The sequence below is a fragment of the Heterocephalus glaber genome, unplaced genomic scaffold (genome assembly GCF_053883595.1).
Source record: "Heterocephalus glaber isolate CG9 unplaced genomic scaffold, H.glaber_assembly_v1.0 deba00001593, whole genome shotgun sequence".
Classification (NCBI taxonomy): domain Eukaryota; kingdom Metazoa; phylum Chordata; class Mammalia; order Rodentia; family Bathyergidae; genus Heterocephalus; species Heterocephalus glaber.
The window spans coordinates 6,394,989-6,415,054 of NW_028258368.1; the positions used below are offsets into that span (position 1 = coordinate 6,394,989).

At 37.3% G+C, this 20,066-nt stretch overlaps 1 protein-coding gene and 1 pseudogene across 3 annotated transcripts in view; one reads left to right on the forward strand and one right to left on the reverse strand.

The window, feature by feature from the left end:
• Positions 1-3,891: 3,891 nt before the first annotated feature.
• The window catches only part of Ppil4 (peptidylprolyl isomerase like 4), a 47,100-nt gene continuing 30,925 nt past the window's right edge, over positions 3,892-20,066 (forward strand). For 2 of the 3 annotated variants that reach the window (XM_004856900.3, XM_087193578.1), the window contains exons 1-9: positions 3,892-4,073; positions 8,806-8,873; positions 8,961-9,025; positions 9,248-9,365; positions 10,284-10,426; positions 11,170-11,266; positions 12,038-12,154; positions 18,766-18,890; positions 19,995-20,061. In XM_004856900.3, coding sequence (XP_004856957.1) covers positions 4,004-4,073; positions 8,806-8,873; positions 8,961-9,025; positions 9,248-9,365; positions 10,284-10,426; positions 11,170-11,266; positions 12,038-12,154; positions 18,766-18,890; positions 19,995-20,061 — 870 coding nt within the window. In that variant the 5' untranslated portion in view covers positions 3,892-4,003. The remainder of the gene's footprint in view (positions 4,074-8,805; positions 8,874-8,960; positions 9,026-9,247; positions 9,366-10,283; positions 10,427-11,169; positions 11,267-12,037; positions 12,155-18,765; positions 18,891-19,994; positions 20,062-20,066) is intronic. The other variant, XM_087193579.1, reaches the window with a different exon arrangement.
• LOC147823334 (U4 spliceosomal RNA) lies at positions 16,964-17,045 on the reverse strand (annotated as a pseudogene).

The window sequence follows — 20,066 nt, forward strand, 5'->3', positions numbered from 1 at the left end:
TTATAGTTTCATGGGCTTTGGAAATGTGTAATGTTATTTAGTCACCATTATAATATCATATAGAATAGGTTCACTGCCCTAAAGATTTAATGTGTTCCATCTATTTGTCCCTTCTCTGCTTCTAGAATTTTAACAACCACTCATTTTTTTGTAGTGCTGGTGATCAAACTCCAGACATTATGCATGTTAGGCTATGGAGCTACATCCCCAGCCCAATCACTTTTTACTAAGTGTATATAGTGTTGCCTTTTCCAGAATGTCATATAGTTGGAATCATACACTATGTACTCTCCTCAAATTGGCTTCTTTCACTTAGCAATATGTGTTTGTTTCCTCCAAATCTGTGGCTTGAAAGCTCATTTATTTATTTATTTGTTTATTTATTTTGTGTGTGTTAGGGATTGAACCCAGGGCTTCATATGCTTAGCACACATTCTACCATTGCGACACACCCTCTTCTGGCCCCCTCTTTGTGTGTGCATGTGCGTGTGGTACTAGGGAATGAACGTGGGGCAATTTACTACTGAACTACATCCTCAGCTCTTTTTATTTTGAGACAAGGTCTTGTTAATTTGTCTACACTGACCTCGAACTTGTGGTCCTCCTGTCTCAGCCTCTTGAGTAGCTGGGTTTATATGCATGCACCACCACACTTGAATTCCTTCATTTAATGTTGAATAGTATTACATTGGATGGGTGTAGCACACTGTTTATTCATTAGCCTATTGAAGGACATCTTTCTTGCTTCCATTTTGGCAATTGTGAATAAAGTGAATGTAAACATTTGTGTGAAGATTTTTGTGTGGATATACATTTTCAACTCATTTGGATAAATAGCTAGGAGCTTAATTGCTGATAGTATGTGTCTTAGTTTGTTTTGTATTGCTATAACAGGATACCTGAGAATGGTATTTTTTTTGATGGGTTTTTACTATTTTGCCTAGCTTGACTTTGAGCTTACTATATTCCAGCCTCAGTCTCCCAAGTAGTTGGCCCTAGAGGCAGGTGCCACTACACCCAGCTGACCTGGTAATTTATAAAGAGATTTATTTAGCTCACAGTTCTGGAGGCTCAAGAGATGGCACCAGCATCTGGTCAGCTTCTTGCTAGGGCCACATATTGTTCATATTTTGGCAAAGTAGTAGAAAGGGAAGTGGTGCGCGCAGAGAGAGCACCCATGTGGAAGAGAGACATGGGAGGCTGACCCGCTTTATAATAACCCAATTGCACAGTACCTTATCCAGTCCAGAGACCTCACTCTCTCCCACAAGATGGCATTAACCCCTTTCAAGGGCAGTATCCCCATGACCTAGATACCTCTCCCTTGGTACCTCTTCTCAATACCATTAAAATGCGGGCCACACTGCCAGTTCATGAACCTTTGGGGACAAACAATTTCCAAACCATAACAGTATGGTAAGGCTATGGTTACTTTGGAAGAAACTGCCAATCTGTTTTCTAATGTGGCAATCCCATTTTGTATTTCCACTATAATCATTTGAATATGCACTCCTTTAATTGTCAATACCCCCTTATTCAATAAATATTTATTTACTTATTGTGTGCCAAGCTTTCAGAGGCACTAGGTATAGGAGTAAACCAAATAAAGTTAATAATCCTGGAGTATACATTCTAGTTACAATGAACAAATAAAAACAAATAAATTCCTAACTAGCATCCTAGATAGTGAAAAGTACTATGGACAAAAAGCTGGAGTATGCAGAAAAATAGATGTGTATGTATATGGGGTTAATTTTAATTATGGTAATAAGGGAAGTTCTCCTTGAGTGGACAACCTATGAGCAAAGCACCTGAGGGAAAAACAAAACGATCTAAATAACTGGAGGAAGAGGGTCTTAACTAGAGGCAGCAAATGAAATGGTCCTGAGGCAGAAGTATGTCAGAAGCATTCAGGCAACTGCAAAAACAAAACAATAAAACCCCAAAATAAAAACAACAACAACAAAACTAGTGTGACTTCGGGGGAATAGGAGAGAGGACAAGATGGGGCAGGAGAGGATCATGTGAGGTCTGTCAGCTATTATAACTTTGGCTAACAGATAAAAAATTGTTGGAGATTACAAGGGTGAAAGCTGTTCGAATTAAAACAAGTCATTTATGTCAAACCTTAACAAAATGGGATTGGAAGATCATAAAGGAAGAGTTCTTAGGAACACATCATATTAAGAAAATTTCAAGGACTCTCTGAATATTTTAACCCTTGCATGGCTTTACCCAATGAATACTTCTAGAAAGTGTCTTTCTAGCAACTACTTGTTCTGTTACACTGACACCACCCTCCTTAATCTTTCTGATAATGTTTCAAAATGACTTATTAACCTTCTTCATTTTACCTTAAAAAAATAAACAACTCATTTTTCTTTGTCTTAGATAGGGTTATGTGTCATAGTGTCATGAGATGGAATCTGAGCAGGTCCCTCAAAGAGGAGATGGGGACTTCAAGTCACTCCATACACATGGTAGGTTGTAGGTTTGCCTACTCAAGCCATAGAGAAAAACTGCAGGACAGTCACTGAGAGGCATACACAGGTTTAATCAGGCAGTTACAGAATTACAAATTCAGAGAAAAAAGAGCGAATGAGAAGGAGAGGTAGGGAGGAAGGGGTGAGCATTATGGTCTGGAATTGGGTCTATTTATGTGGTCTTGGGGGCTGTTCTCAAGACTGGTGATCTAGGAGGTGTATTCCTACTTTTAGCCTACCTGTTTTAGTGGGGTAAGTTCCTTTTTCTTTTCTTTTCTGGGTTTTTTTTTTTTTTGAGACAGTGTCTCACTATGTAGTTTAGGCTGGCCTCCAATGCTAAGAGATCCTCCTGCCTCAGCCTACCAAGTGCTGGGATCACAGGTGGGCGCCACCACTCGGGGCCTGGGCTAGATTTCAGTGCAAGCTATTTGAATGTTTTTGAAGTTCAGATATGCTACCAACTTAATTGAATCTCTAATATGGGGAAAAAAGCAGACTTAATTTACAGATAAAAGGCTTGGGCCTGATTTACAGGCTTATTGTATCTTTAAGACCCTTTGGATTTTGTAGGAACTGGTTGGAGGAGTTTCCCGGAAGGGAAAATGGCATTGTAATCTTTGAGTCTTGAAGCTGCAGTTTTAAATTCAATTTTAAAATTAAGATTTTTCCTTGTCTCCTGCCTATCCATCTCAGGAGCGTACACATACCAGATTTTCATATGTATAAAATGGTATAAAAGGGAACAACAGGGAATAAACTTTGCACAGAAAAATGTTATCAGGGCCTAAAACCCCAATAGAAGGCAAAATAACTTGTAAGTCTTGTAAGTTAACAGTATTTATAACGCCGGTAGAGGTTTGGGGCTGAAGCCTCTGACACAAAGAACTCGTCACGTGATGCTACAATAGGTGTAGCCCCTGCTCTAGCCATGAACAGCAGGAAAAAAAATTCTTGGGTTAATCACCTTTCCGGTAAGCACATAGCGCGTGTCAGGCCTGAGGAACTTTTTGCGGGGGTACTGGGGACTGAAGCCAGGACCTCGCGCAACCCAGGGACCTGACGTTTCTGACTTACAGCTACAGACTGACGAGGAAGCGCCGGGACTCCTCTCCAAAAGAAGGTGTGGAAGGACGTGCCGAAGGTGCACTCTGGTGGATTTAAAAAAAAAATGGACCGCCTGGTGGGCCGCCCTGCTCTGGATTTGGACACAAAAAATGTATAAATGTATAAAAATCTTATATGGCGGCCCTGAGCGACAGTCTTCCGTGCAAGTCACGGTAGGCCGACCAGGATTTTCAAAAGGCCCGCGCCCAGGTAGGATCAACAACACCTCTAGTCAGCAGGGCGTCCAGGCGTTGACAGCAGCTGCCATAAACGGCCGGAAGCGGGGGCAGCGGCGCCAGGAGATGACGCAACAGGGGTCGCGCCCAGGTGACGCTCGGCGTAGACGCCGCCGGGTTAAGCCCGTCACCTCCTTCCCTTCCCACTCTCGGGGACAGTGCTGAGGAGGAGTAGGCGCCATGGCGGTTCTGCTGGAGACCACTTTGGGCGATGTCGTCATCGACTTGTACACAGAGGAGCGGCCGCGAGGTGAGGCCCGCGCCCGGCTCGCTAGCCCGTTTCCTGTCTGGGCCGCCCTCGGCGGCACGGGGTGGAGCTTCGGGTACCCACCACGGGCCTGCTCTTAATGGGCCGTGGTTAGGAAAGTTTTTGTGCGATTTCGTTCCTGAGCCGCCCTTCTCCCCTATTTTGCGTTGACCAGTCGGATGGAGGGCGCTGCAGTCTTTAATTGCTTTAGGGGTGTGTGTCTGATGGGGGATGCATAAGCAATACCAGTAGCTTCTGCAGCTTTGCTGTGCTTTATTTACTTGTGACCACATCAAAAGCTACTCGGTGTGCAATCAGTTAAATATTGAAGAAAGCTGGTAAAGTGTGCTTTACTCAGCGAGTGTGAACATCTCATCCCGCCTGAAAGAGGAGGTGTCCGCAGGTGTGGACAGAGCCTGCAGAGCAGGAAGTTAAGCCCTGTTCCAGGCGTCTTGTCCTTCAAGGTCTTGTTTTACACTGTAGGAGTGGTCAAGGAGGGAGCCCGTTTTAGCTTTGTAAGTATTGTAGTAGAAGAGTGTGTGAATTGCTATGGAAACAAGAGGAGGACGTGGGGAGAAGGGAAGCAACCAGACTGTAGAACACGAGCTAGCTCTTTCAAAGATGAATGGGAATGAGGGCTTTATTAGCAGTTTACTTGGAATTTTTTGGAAACACTAGGTGGTGTGGCTGGAAGGAGTGGTAAGTGACGAATAGTCTTCTGTACCCTGCAGATGACCAACCTTTGAAGGATTAAAAGCAGGATTGAAGAATAGCGCTGCTTTGGGAAGCTAGTAGGCAGCAGGTAGAGAATGTTTCAGTTGGAGAACTAGGATTAGTTATGATAAGGATCCTGCCCCCATGGAATGGAGTCCATTAGAGAGGATGAAACAAGCTGTACTGTACAGTGAGTGGCACCTTTTCCCACAATACACTTTCTCCCACACTCAGCCAGTCTCCATTCCCCAAAAGCACTTCATGCTGTCAGATAATCTTTGCCATTCTTGGCTATTTCTCTGCGCCCCCCCCCCCCCCAATTCCTTTCCATTCTTGTCCTGACCAACTTCCTACTTATTTTGGTCTCAGATCAAGCATGATCTCTCCTGGGCAATGGTCCCTTCAAGAGTTTGATCTATTTCTTTTCTCAGGTTGTTTCGGTGAATCACATAACATTTATTTAATTATAAAATTTACTTTTTGTCCTGGAATTACTTCCAAGTCTTGCCTCCTCACAAGAATGCACTTCATTGAGAGCAGGAGCTGTACCTTAATTATCCCTGTATCTTGAGTATTGAGTACAACCTCTGCCATTTTGAGGGCACATTCTAGAGGTTCTGATGCACAGAAAGATGTTATAGTAGGATTCTGTGCAAGTGATAGAAACCAGTCTCAAACTGGCTTAAGTAAAATAATTGCCTTATTTATTGAGGTAAACTTGGCTTTATGAGTAGCTCAATTTGGGGTTTAAAGAATGTTTTAGGAAATTGTATTTTTTTCTTTTGATTTTGCTTTCCTTTGAGCTCCTTTGACACTCTCTCCATGTAGAGTAGCACCTTCAAAAGTGAGTAGGCCTCCTGCCCCAGAGTTGTGAAAAACTAAAGGAGAGATAGGATTTGTCTCACCTAATACACAGTGACTTTACAGATAGCATGGACCACCAAAAACATGTCTACTGTATGTGTACATATTTGTAAGCATATGATTGGAAATTCCTTATATTTTTACCTACTTACCAATGAATAATAACATATCTAGACTTATTATCCTCTCCTTTTTAATTTTATTATAGAAAATAAAAAATATACTAAGGTAGAGAAAATCATGTACTGTAATTTTCACGTACCCACGACCATCTTCATTTTATGGTTGCCAACACATAGCCAGCCAGCCAGCCTGCTTGCCTGCCTGCCTGCCTGCCTGCCTGCCTTCCTTCCTTCCTTCCTTCCTTCCTTCCTTCCTTCCTTCCTTCTTTCCTTCCTTCCTTCCCTCCTTCCCTCCTTCCCTCCTTCCTTCCCTCCTTCCCTCCTTCCCTCCTTCCCTCCTTCCTTCCCTCCCTCCTTCCCTCCTTCCTACCTTCATCTCTTTCTTCCTTTCTTCTTCCCTTCCTTCCTTCTTCCTTCTCTCCCTCCATTCCTGTACTTATGCTGGGAATTGAACCCAGGATCTCAGACATTCTTGGTAGCTAGTTAGGCACTCTACCACTTGAGTTACACCCCTCATTCCTGGTTTCAATTATAATACCTTCACTACCACTGGATTTTTAGAATCTGAGATTAGTTCATTATGTTTCTATAAAAAATAATGACTTTAAAAAAAGAAACACAAAGGCTAGGGATGTAGCTCAGTGGTGCCGTGCCTGCCTGGCAAACACAAGACCTTGAGTTCGATCCCCCATACCAAAAAAACAAAAATGGAAACAAAAACACAAGTCATTATCACATCTTAAAAAATTAACAATATCCCAGGTACCAAAAAAAAATTAACAATAATTCCTTAGTATCATTTAAAAGTTCCTGTTATGGAACATAAACACTTAAAAGTTGGTAATTTAAATTATAATCTCATCGAGGTCTATATATTAGTGGACATTTCTCAAATCTCTCCTTTTTTGTCTTTCTGAGACAGGATCTCACTATGTAATTTGGGCTGCCCTTGAACTCACTAGCCCAAGATGGCCTTGAACTTGTGGCAGTCCTCCCGCTTCAGCCTCCCAAGTGCTGGGATTACAGTTGTGCACCACCATGCCTATCTTTTAATCTATACCCTCCTCCTCTTTTTTTCCTTAAAATTTTTTTGGGAAAGAATCCAGGTCTTTGCCTTCTAGAATTTCTCTGGTTTCAGATTTGGGTAATTATTTCCTTTTTATGTCTTTTAATATATTCCTTCAACCTCTCCATTTCCTAATAATTGCTACTTAGATTTAGAGCCTTGGTCAAAGTCAGGTTTAGTGTTTGGGGCAAGAATATTTCATATAAGGTAGGTACCCTTGTGGATGCTTCATGTTTAGGAGGCATTTGATGTCTGAGTTGCTGTGTTTGTCATGTTATAATTGGTAAGTGAGTTCAAGCCTTGTCTACTTTCTAAGTGCTTCCATCAGTTTTTCATCTACACATTTTGGCAGCCATTGATGAACACTGCCTAGGTCCAAAAAGGACTACTCCTGTTTAACAGTGAGCCCAGAAATATACTCAAGAAACATAACTAAAAGCTAGATATTCAAGACTTCACAACCGCTTGGCCCTCATCTTTCCAGCCTTTTCATTATTACTCTGTAATGCTAGAGTATTACAGAAAGACTGGTCTTTTGGACATCCCCTCCCTCAAAAAACACTTAAATTTTTACTTCCAGTTTTTTTCATAATAAATTTCCAACATGAAATCACTTTTTGCTTCCTCTCTATCCAATTGTTTATATATATATATATATATATATATATATATATATATATATCCCACCCATACCAGGGATTGAACTCAGGACCTTGCGCTTGTGAGGCAGGCGCAATGCCACTGAGCTAAATCCCTGGACAATATATATGTATAATGTCGCCTTTTAAAAATATATATATATATATATTTATTTATTTTTAAATGACATAAAACTGAACATATTTATGGTGAACTTTGTGATAATTTGATACAGTCCAATTCTTCTGATGTTTACTGTAGGCTTCCATGAGGTCTCCTAATTTCCCTCAGCTGGAAGCATTCTTTTGAACTCTTGTGGCACTTCAAAAACTACTTTTTACCATTTTACTACTTAAGTGGCACAAATGGTATCATTAGATATACCTATTGTAACTGTTTATGTTCAGTTGTAAGTAACCTAGTTTAATAAAAGTTCCTTGAGGGGACTAAGATGAGGAACTAAGATAGATAGATGACTGCCTCATCTATCTTACTGTCTGGCTCCTAACTTCATGCCTTAAGTCAGTGTGTGAATCAGTAGAGGCCAAAGACCATGGCTTATGGGATTTGTGATGGCACTGCCAAGCATCTGGAATGTACACAGTAAATGTTTGTGAATTAAGTGAATGAATTTATATGAGAAAGCTTGTTTTCAGTAAATACAGATTTTTGCTGGGCATTGTGGTGCATACCTGTAATCCCAGCACTCAGGGAGGCTGAGGCAGGAGAATTGAAATTTCAAATTCCAGCCTAGACAAGTTAGTAACTCAGTGAGACCTCAAAATAAAAAATAAAAATAAATCTGAGGATGTAACTCAGTGCAAAGGCCTTGGGTTCAATCCCCAGCACTGACCCCTAATTATGGATTTTTGTGATTTACTTTTTAATCATTGTAAAAAAATTGTCCCTAGATGTTTGATTTAATTTATATAATGTGTACCCATTTTCATATATTCTGCTAGGTCTTTTCCTATCATAGTGCCCTCTTTAATTGTCCTTTTTTCACTTAATAAAGCCAAGCCATCAAATGATTGCTTATCTCATGAAGATAAATAACCAATTTTCTGCATAAGTCCAGATGTTCTAAAAGTCATAAGATAAAGAAAATAAACAGATAATTTAAAATGTTGCCTTTTTAAAGGCTCATTCCCTGGGTTTTTTTTGGTGCCGGGGATCGAACTCGTCATTCCATTTTTAATGGCTTTATACATTTGACTATTTTTTGCTTCTCTTTTAATAATTTAGAGATTAAATTATACTAACTGCTTTTGCTTGTTTAAAATTGAATTTGTAGATTACTATAATAAATTTAGTGTTTACTTTCTTTCAGCTTGCTTGAATTTCCTGAAGTTGTGCAAAATAAAATATTACAATTACTGCCTTATTCACAACGTACAGGTGAGTTGGTAGATATTAGTTATGTCGTTTGTTTTTAGAACCATCTAGCAAATTCTGTGAATTAATAAAGAATTCTGTATATTATAGAGGGATTTTATCATACAAACCGGTGATCCTACGGGTACTGGCCGTGGAGGAGAGTCTATTTTTGGGTAAGTTCTTTTATTTTTAATTGAAGAAAAATAGAACTCCTATGGTTTATCATTTTAAAATACATTTCAACTGGGGTTTTCCCCCAGCTCCCTAAATGTTTGTATCAAAAATGAGATATTTTGAATCAAAGTAATATTTCTATAAATAGTTGCTAAACTGTATATTACAATACTTCTGTATTTTGAGAGTACCTATGTTTTATAACCTTACTGTAATTTCAGTCAGCTGTATGGAGATCAGGCAAGCTTTTTTGAGGCGGAAAAGGTGCCCAGAATTAAGCACAAGAAGAAAGGCACGGTGTCCATGGTGAACAATGGAAGTGATCAGCATGGATCTCAGGTTAGAAAATGGGTGTAAGCTTTGTTTATAAATGAAGCACTGGAAGGAACCTACAAAGTTTTCTTTTTAATTATGTAGTAATGAGAAAATGTAGTCAAAGATATTTTTAGGAGGAAAAAAATTGTACTTTTTTCTATATTTAAAAGCATTATAGGTCTGGGGGTGTAGCTCAGAGGTAGAATATGTGCTTTACTGTGTGCAAGGCCCTAGGTTCAATCCCCAGCACTATACAATGAAACAAAACACATGATTTTCTTTTTTTTTTTTTTGGTACCAGGGATCAAACTCAGGTCCTTGCGCTTTCGAGGCAGGCAGCAGAACCACTGAGCTAAATCCCCGGCCCTACACTTGATTTTCTTGTAAATGTAAGCCAAGCCCATTGTGAGGAAATTAGAAAATACAGAAAAAGGCAAAGAAGAAAATATTACTAAGTACAATCTCACTACTTAGGAGTATACTGTTCTCATCTGTGGACTGTTTACTTTTAAATATTTACTACTTATTTTAAAACATTATATTGAGTACCTTAAATTCATTGTGTTGTGTAATCCTCACAACAGCTCTGTTAGGGTAGGTGCTTTTTCCACTCTGTCTGAGGAACCTGGGCCATGATTTGCCCAAGTGTTTTAAACAATCAGGAATATCTGTACGTGTTGGTTTTTTATATATAAAGTCTGTGATTTTATTTAATCCTAGTAACAAGTATGTAAGAATTGGCAAATAAATGTAGAGTCTTGCTTTTGTGTATTTCTTACCAGTTTATCAGTGATTTTAGAGTTGTATTTTTTTTTTTGGTGGTACCAGGGATCGAACTCAGGACTTTGCACTTAAGAGGCAGGCATGGTGCTATTGAGCTAAATCCCTGGCAAAGTTGTATATATTTTTAATATTTACAGTATTATGTGTCTCTTTGTATAGTTTCTTATTACTACAGGAGAAAATCTAGATTACCTTGATGGTGTTCATACAGTGTTTGGTGAGGTGACAGAAGGCATGGACATAATTAAGAAAATTAATGAGACCTTTGTTGACAAGGATTTTGTACCATATCAAGATATCAGGTGTGATTACAATTTACTATCTTGCATGTACTAGAATGTCTTAATACTGTGGTTTTAAAAAAATTTTTTTTTCCGGTACCGGGTATCTAACTCAGGACCTTGCACTTGAGAGGCAGGCGTGCTGCCACTGAGCTAACTCCCTGGCCGCAATAGTGTGGTTTTGATATGTAGTGTCATGGATGAGACTGGTATGCATAGGACTAGTTTCTGAAGAATTCTAAAATGTGAATTAAGCCGAGTGTGGGGGTACCCACCTATAATCCCACCTCTTGGAAAGTGGAGGCAGTTGAATTGCTTTGAGTATGAGGCCAGCCTGGGCAACATAGTGAGTTCAAGGCCAGCCTGAACTACATAGTGAGACCTTCTCTCTCAAAAAAAAAAAAAAAAGAAAAGTGAATTAATACAAGATGATAATCTCTATAAAAATATTTTATTTTATACTTGTACTAATTATTTGTAATTGCTTATGTTGGGAGAAATTATTAATGTTTTAGTTTTTGAAATGCAGATTATTGAGAAGTTTGTCAAAAGTACTAAGATTCAGACATTTATATCTTAAGATAATGGAAAGTTATAATATTAAACAACGGTAATACTCGTAAAAGTATACTGTAGATTAGTAATATCTATGTGCATTTGCAGGTTTTTTTTTGGCATTAGGGATACTTATATTTTATAATACAGGAAAATAAAATATGGATTCTGAAATAAATTTAATATTTGACATGGATTTATTTTGTAAGGATAAATCATACAGTGATTTTAGATGATCCATTTGATGACCCTCCTGATTTATTAATTCCTGATCGATCACCAGAACCCACACGAGAACAATTAGATGTAAGTAAAGTCTTCTTCTAATTGAATGTACATGTATATTAACAACTTGTAATGACTTAGCTTGTAGTTACTATAACTTACTTCTTCATAGTGATTATCTTGCTTGATCAATTATAGTAGAACAAGTTTTACCACCTAACTCTAGTTAAGTGAATAGCTTCAAAACCAAACTAAACTATCATCGTGTGAGAGAACTTTTCAACTGGGGATACTTTGGAGTCAGGCTAGAATCCAGACATTTCTCTGTGGAACAGCACATACTGTTTTCCCAGATATCTTTTTTTTTTTTTGGTACCTGGGATCGAACTTGGAACCTTGCGCTTTTGAGGCAGGTACCGGACCCACTGAGCTAAATCCCCGGCCCTCCCCAGATATTTTAATAATTTTTGCCTGTAAGACTTTCTCAAAGATGAGTTTATGGTTGAGATTAGTGTGGACTTTTAAGATCATTTATCTTCTCCTCTCAGTACTTGATTGAATAACAGATAATAGCTATGTAAATGTTGATTTTGATTTTATAATAAATCAGAAGCCCAATCTGGCTAGTATATAATTAATTTAAATCAATTTTCAGTGGTTTTTAAATTATTTCAGTTGCTATTCAAATGTATTTGGTGAAAGTAAGAATAAAGCATGATGTCTTCCAAGTTTTTAAATTTTTTTCTTTAGGCATTTATTTAAAATTTAAAAAATTTTTTTGATACTGAGAATCAAACTCAGGACCTTGCACTTGTCTTTAGATATTTATCATCAGTAAATTCTGCCTTACAGAGTGGTCGAATAGGAGCAGATGAAGAAATTGATGACTTCAAAGGACGATCAGCTGAAGAAGTCGAAGAAATAAAGGCAGAAAAAGAGGCCAAAACCCAAGCTATTCTTTTAGAGATGGTAAGACAATTATCTTTGTTCAGATAGTTGTTTTGTAGCATATTTTACATAATTGATCTGTTTTTGACTCTTGTCTTAAAATAGTAAAAAAAAAAAATTTTTTTTTTTGGTGCTAGGGATTGAATTTGGAACCTTGCCCTTGCAAGGCAGGCAGCGGCACCACTGAACTAAATCCCTGGCCCAAAATAGTAAAAATTTAATGAAGAAAAACAAAAAAATTTAATGAAGAGGGTTTGTTCCTGGATTAAATTTTATAGGCATAATAACACATGAGAGTAAATTTGGTGCCAGGTGCCATTTTTAAAAATGGAGAGTGGATATCTGATTCGTAAATATTAATTTCAGTTGTTAAATAGTCATATAATTTTAAAGTATTTATTAGACTGAATTTTATGTATATTATTGTGCCACTCAAATACTGAGATTAGATGGTAGAATAGGGATTAGAGATGTAGCTCAGTGGTAGAGTGCTTAGCTTGTGCAAGGACCTAGGTTAAATCCCTAGCTCCACTAAATAAAAAATACATAGAAGAATAGTAGTTGAAGAATAAAATATATCTAGGTGGAAAATGAGCCCTCTAAAATATGCTTTCTCTATATTACTAATAGTATGAAGTCGTTAGGGGAATAATTAATGTGATCTATTTTGAAATTTAGCATCACTGGTCTAAATAAATAAATAAATACCAAAGACTGTAATTTCAAAAACTTTAGTGAAATAAAAACTGAAAATTGCATTTTAAGGAACACACTGTACATCTAAGAATATTAACCCAGAAAACCAATACCAAGACAAATTTTGAGAAAATTACTGGGTTTAGAAGAAAGATCTTTTTGTGCAGTAGTGCAAAAGAGCAAGAGACTAATAAAAGAAGTATTACTAGATTATTGTTCTTTTCAAGAGCAGAAATTTAAGAAGTTTATTACCAGAAAAGAAAATGGATTAGGTGGGCCTGGTGGTACATGCCTATAATCCCCAGCATTTGGGAGGCTGAGGCAGGAAGATTGCCATGAGTTTGAGGCCAGCTTGGGCTACACAGTGACTTCAGAACCACCTGGACTACATAGAGAGAACCTGTCTCAAAAAAAAAAAAAAAAAAAATTGTGAAATTTCTAGTCTTTTTACCCAGATTCATCATTTTTTTTTTTTGTTTGTGCTGGGTATTGAACCCAGGGCTTTGTGCATGCTGGGCAAGTGTTCTGCCACTAAACTACATCCTCAGCACCAATTTTTAATATTTTGCTACACCTACTTTTTTGTTCTGGTTACATGTGCACATAAACACATTATTTTTTTCACTATTTAAAAGTAAGTTGCCTATCATTTTCCTTTATTTTTTAGTTACTGTGAATCCTAAGGGCAACAATATCCTACCTATTTATGGTACAGTTATCAAAATCAGGAAATTCAAATTAGTTTATTTTTCTTATTTTTTTGGTTTTTTTGAGACAGGGTATGGCTATGTAGTTCAGGCGAGTCTTGAACTCACCGACCTCAAACTCACAGTCTTTCTCTTCCCTCAGCTTCCTGAGTGCTGGAATTATAGGCATGTGCCACCATACTCGGCTGAATTAGTTTAATATTCTAATTTTGCCAGTTGTTTCATTAATATCCTTTATAGCTTTTCCTCCTTCAAGTCTAGTAGAATTTCGTTTTCATGTCTCCTATAGTCTGTTTATCTGGAAAGGTTTCTTAACTTCTATTTTTCATGACATTAACATATTTTTTTTAACTTTTTTTTTGTACCGGGGATTGAACTTGGGTCCTTGCGCTTGCACAGCAGGCGGCGAAACCACTGAGCTAAATCCCTGGCCCAACATTTTTTAATAATACATGTAACTTACTTCTTTTTGGTACCGGGGATCAAACTTGGGACCTTGTGCTTGCGAGGCAGGTGGCAGAACCACTGAGCTAAATCCCCAGCCCTACATAACTTACTTTATAGAATATTTTTCAATTTAGGTTTCTCTCCTCTTGCTTCATTATTAAATTCAAACTATGCACCCACAGCCAAAATGATACATGGGTGATATTGTGTTCTCAGATGTCACATCTGGACTCATACAAATACATCTGCACCTTACTGGAAGATGATCCTCCCTCAGATCTTCTGTGTTGAGGATCAAACCCAGGGCCTTGTGCAAGCTAGGCAAACACTCTGCCATTGAGCTATATCCTCAACACTGAATATGATAATTTTGGTCGCTTGGGCTTCATGTAGTCTCTACTGCACAATTTCTGTTTTTCCCTTTGCAATCAATAATCTGGGGCAAGGCACTTTGAAAATATTCAACTACTTTGTTCCCAGTCAAATTCTTCTCCTAGATTTCTCAGCCAGTCATGATTCTTGCCTGAACTAGTCTTGACTCTGATGGGTGCAAAATGATAACTTCCTAACTTCAGAACTCTTTCTACCATTACCAGCCCACGTGTTACTCTAAGGAAGAGCTGTCTTTTCTTATTTTCTTAATCTACTTACCCATTATTGATGTGAACTCATGTATTATTTTTTGCTTTATTTTCAGTAGAATTTTTTAGAGCAATTTTAGACATATAAAAAATTGATCAAAAAGTATAGAGCTCTTATGAATCCCCTCCCACCCTCCCCTATTTCCCCCATTGACACGTAAATGTGGTACATTTGTTACAGTTAATGAGCTAGTTTTGTTATAATTAACTAAAATCCATAGTTCACAGTAAAAATAATTTCCTGTGTTGTAAATTCTATGGATTCGACAAATATGTAATAATATGTATCCATATCCACTTAACAGGATCATACAGAATAGTTCACTGCTCTAAAATCTGCTGGGCTGCACAGTACATAGTTCATCCCCTATACCACCTGCCCCAACTCCCTCAGTTTAGTCCCTGCCAACCACTGATCTTTCTGTCTACATAGTTACATTTTTCCTAAAATATCATAGAGATGGAGTCATATAATTTGTAACCTTCCCAGAGTGGCTTGTCTTACTCAGCAGTACGCATTTAAGGTTCTGCTGTGTCTTTTCATGATATAACTTGACAGCTCCTTTCTTGGATAGCTAATATTCTGCTGTGTGAATGTACCAGAGTTTGTTTATCCATTCTCCTATTAAAAGATATATTGTTTGCCTCAAGGTTTTGACGATTATGGATAAAAGTATAAATATTTATGTGTACATTTTTTTTGTTTTTTTTTTTGTTTTGGTACCGGGGATCGAACTCGGGTCCTTGCGCTTGCGAGGCAGGCAGCAGAACCACTGAGCTAAATCCCTAGCCCAATGTGTACATTTTTGTGGGGTCAGAAAGTTTTAACATACATGGGTAAATACCTAGGAGCGCAGTTGCTATATGGTATGATTTAGCTTTGTAAGAAAGTGCCAAACTATCCACAGTGGCTGTACCTTTTGCATTTTCACCAGCAAAGAATGAGAGTTCCTGTTGCTCCACATCCTTGTTAACTTTTAATGTCAGTGCTTTGCATTTTAGCCATTATAATAGGTGAGCCTGTGTCCTGCTTCTCACTATTAACAGGTTCATCTTCTGTTTTTTAAGGTCAGTTTCCCTTATTTGTATTTGTATTTTATCCCACCCCCCCAACCCTCTCCCCTCCCTACGTACAAAAGCTTTACCATTTTTTCCTTCTATTTTCACTTCTTTTCTTGTCCCTTCCTTCCTTTCTCCCTCCCTCCTCCCTTGTTCCCCTTCCCATTTGAACACTTTCTTCCGTTTCCCATCTATTATACATCTAAGTCTTTGTTTCATTTTTGGTACTGGGGATCGAACTTGGGACGTTGTGCTTGCGAGGCAGGCGGCGAAACCACTGAGCTAAATCCCTGGCCCCATACATCTAAGTCTTTATTTCCACTTTTGGTTTCTCACACCAGAGAAACAATGTAGTATTTAAACATGTGTGTCCCATTTATTTCACTTACGAGTATGGTCTCAAGGTCCATCCATTTAGCTAGAATGTCTGAAGCTCACCTTTCTTTATGGCAGAGTAGTACTCCATTGTATTAAAAAAACCACATCTTTTTTATCCACTCATCTGTTAATGGGCATTTGGGTTGTTTTCAAGATTTAGCTATTACAAACTGCTGCTATAAACATGAATGTGTATATATTGCTGTGTTATGATGCTTTTAATTCTTTTGGGAATATACCAAGAAGAGGTATAGCTGAGTCAAATGGAACCTCTAGTTTTAGTTTTTTGAGAAATCTCTGCACTGATTTCCACAGTGGTTGCACCAGTCTATACTTCCACCAGCACTGAAGAAGCGTTCCTTTTTCCCCACAGCCCCTCCAGCATTTGTTATTAGTTGATTTCTTGATAGCAGCCATTCTTTCTGAGGTGAGGTGGAATCTCAGCATTGTTTTAATTTGCATCTCTCAAATGACCAGTGATGTTGAACACTTTTTCATATATTTATCTGCTGTTTCTAATTCTTTGTCTGAGAAGTGCCTGTACTTCAGATGCCCATTTTTCCAGTGGGTCTTTAAATTTGGTGGTATGATTTTTTTGAGTTCTTGAGATATTCTAGGTAATAGTCTTTTATCTGAGTAGCTGGTAAAAATTTTTTTCCACTCTGTGGGTTTTCTCTTCACCCTGTTGGTGGTTTCTCTTGCTGTACAACCTTACTGCTATTTGTTTGTGACAGGATAATTCAACTAGTATTTTGTAATATTTGTTTTGAACCTCATAAGTGTTATTAAATTGTATTAGCAAGTTCTTTCTTAGCAAATTAACTTTTTTGTTCTGTAATCTTCCTTGCTGCCATTATGGTACTTTTGGAGATTTTTACTGACTTGCTCTTTCCCTTCTGTGTTGTAATACTTTTTTTTTTCAATCAGCAATAATTGCACCTCAGGTAAATCTCATTGGGTATGATATTGCCACTGCACAAAGATATATATTTTTATTTTTGAACTTGAGATGAAGCCTCACTATGTTGTATGTGCTAGTCTCAAACTTGTGAGCTCAAGTGATCCTTCTACTTCAGCCTTACAAGTACATGGGACTTCAGGGATGTGCCACCTTGCCCATATGTGATACTTTTTATTGAACATAGGTTATTGTTTTCTTTTGATAGACTGTAGAAACACTGAGCACATCTTTACTGGCTCTGTAGCTTCTTACTGTTTGATTTTCAAGATTTTCTTTCTGCTGCATTTATTCAGGAGGAGACACTTTATATGATAATCTTGTCAGAAATCTTCTCTGAGAGTTTTTGAAAATATGTGTATAGGAATATTATTGCTTCCATCTAAAGGCTTGTGAAAAATTTTTTTTTTCCACAGTGAAAGCAATATTATTATCCTGGTTTTTTTTCTCACTATTCCTTCACTGGTTCTTCAGTAGAAAGTAGTATGCTCTTATGCACTGTTTATTTAGTATAGTAATTGACTTGTGAAGTTGACTTCAGTTTGGTTAAAGTAGAAGGCCAGAGGTTGAGAATTTAAGAAAAAAATTCTAGAAACACTGTCCAGGAATTGTCACTGTTCCCACCCTTTTTTTTTTTTTTTTTGAGACAGGGTCTCACTACATAGCCCAGGTTGGCCTTGAACTCATGGCAATCCTTCTGCCTCAGTGCTGGGATTGCAGGTGTGCGCCACCATGCCTGGCAGCTGTTCCATACTGAACAATAATGTGGAACGGACATTACACATCACAGAAAGCTAGATTCAGTATGATGTTTTTCAAAAGTTCAAAAAATAAGCAAAACTGCACAGTAAGTTACTTAGGAATGCATATATATGGTAAAATTCTAAAGGTATGCAAGAGAGCGCCAGGGATGTAGCTCAGTGGCACAGCGCCTGCCTGGCAAGTGCAAGGCCTTGAGTTCTATTCCTGGTACCAAAAAAAAGGTATGCAAGAGAATTAGCCTAAAAGGAAGGTAAAAGAGCTGGATATTTATAATCTCTGGTGAGGGAGGCAGAGAAATAACAGGATTGAGGAATATATTCTTATGTTAGGTGGTTTTTATTTTATTGCTTCATTAATTTAGATATACTTTACATAAATTCTTTTTCAAAAAATATAAAATATTTGAAAAAAAGAAAAAGTAATTAAAAGTGGGTCTTTTGAAGACAGATCTGGGTTTAAATCCCACTCCTGGTGTACTTTTTGCAGGGTTGGTTTAAGAATTAGCAGTAATGGAGCTGAACACAATGACACATGCCTCTAATGCCAGCACTCTGGGAAGCTGAGGCAGGAGGATCGCAATTTTAAGCCCACCTTGGGCAATTTAATGACTTAGTGAGATGCTGTCTCAAAGTGAAAAAATAAAAAAGGGATCGGGGGTGTGGCTCAATGGGAAGTCCCTGGATTCAGTTCCTAAAACTGCAAAAAAAAAAAAAAAAAAAAAATCAGCAGTAATGCATTTGAAGTGTTCACATATAATGTTTGCACAAAGCATGGATTAGGTAATTATTAGCCATTAATATTGTTATAGCAAGAATGTATAGTTTCAGATTTTCAAATCTTTAAATTTCTTTTCCTGAGCCTGTAGTGGTTTATGGCATAAATTTAGATGTTTTAGGGACATCAGTGTTGAAGGCTTGGATGCAGTGTTTAGAATGGAAACTAAATAGAGGACTTGATTTGTATTCTTGCTTATTTATAATTTAGGTGGGAGACCTACCTGATGCCGATATTAAACCACCAGAAAATGTGCTGTTTGTGTGTAAATTGAATCCAGTGACTACAGATGAGGATCTGGAAATAATATTCTCAAGATTTGGCCCAATAAGAAGGTAATGACTAGAGTTAGTGAAGGAGAAATTTAGTAATATCTAGGGATTAGTTGGTGGTTTTCTAATGACACTTTTGGTGAGTCTGTGAAGTTTAGGTGAATTTAATACTGCTGAATTTTTACAGGAAAGTGTGTGGATAGTAGGGAAGAAAAATATATATACACACACACACGGATTAAATATTTGAATGATTCTCCCAATCTCACAAAAACATTTTTACCCTAAGATAGGAAATGAGTGAGATGATTTAAGTCTAGTTCTATTATATTTTTAAGAGTATTCTTTAATATTTAAAATAGTTATCTTATTTAATCAACTCCTAAAATTATCAGCAATCTATGTAAAAATTAAGCTTTTCCAAAATTTTTCTTTTGGTTAATTTTCTCTGCATTATTAATTAAAGCAAAATTTTATGATGTTACTATTTCTGTGAGAAAGGGGACTGTTTCATGATTGATGAAAGTGTTTTATGTTTAGGATTTTCTTTCATTTCAAGTTTCTAATGTGAAATGTATGATGGATGGAGAAAGAGACAAGCCAGTTGCTTTCAACTCCAGCTTACCGGCCCTTTCACTTGGTTATTATAGGGTAAATAAGTTCCATGTAATAGATATACTTACAGTGTTAAATTTAAGCTGGGTTTACATTAAAATTCCAAACCATAGACTTACTAATCATTTACATATGTATGAATATGGGTACATTTATTATTCTAATATATATAATATATATTATAATATTATATTATATATTCATATATGCTATGTCCTATAATTCATCTATATTTGGACTAGAATTATGATTGAAAAAATTTTAGCAGCAATTTATTTTTATTAAAGGAAAATTAAATAATTTTATTCTTCCTTTAGTGCTTAGGGACTATAGGACTACAGGCGTAAGTAGGGCATTTAGAGTAGAATTTAGATAATTTAGTTATTGGATTGATGAACCATTTTAAAAAAAGAATTGTTATTGAAGAAATTGGAGAAATATGGATCTGTGAGTTTAACTTGGTCATTTAATAACTGACAGCTTGTTCTTTGGTTTTGAAGAGTGAGAATGAATGGTTTTTATTCTAAATCACTCTTTAAAACTTTCTTCTAGTTGTGAAGTTATCCGAGATTGGAAAACAGGAGAGTCACTCTGTTATGCTTTCATTGAATTTGAAAAGGTATG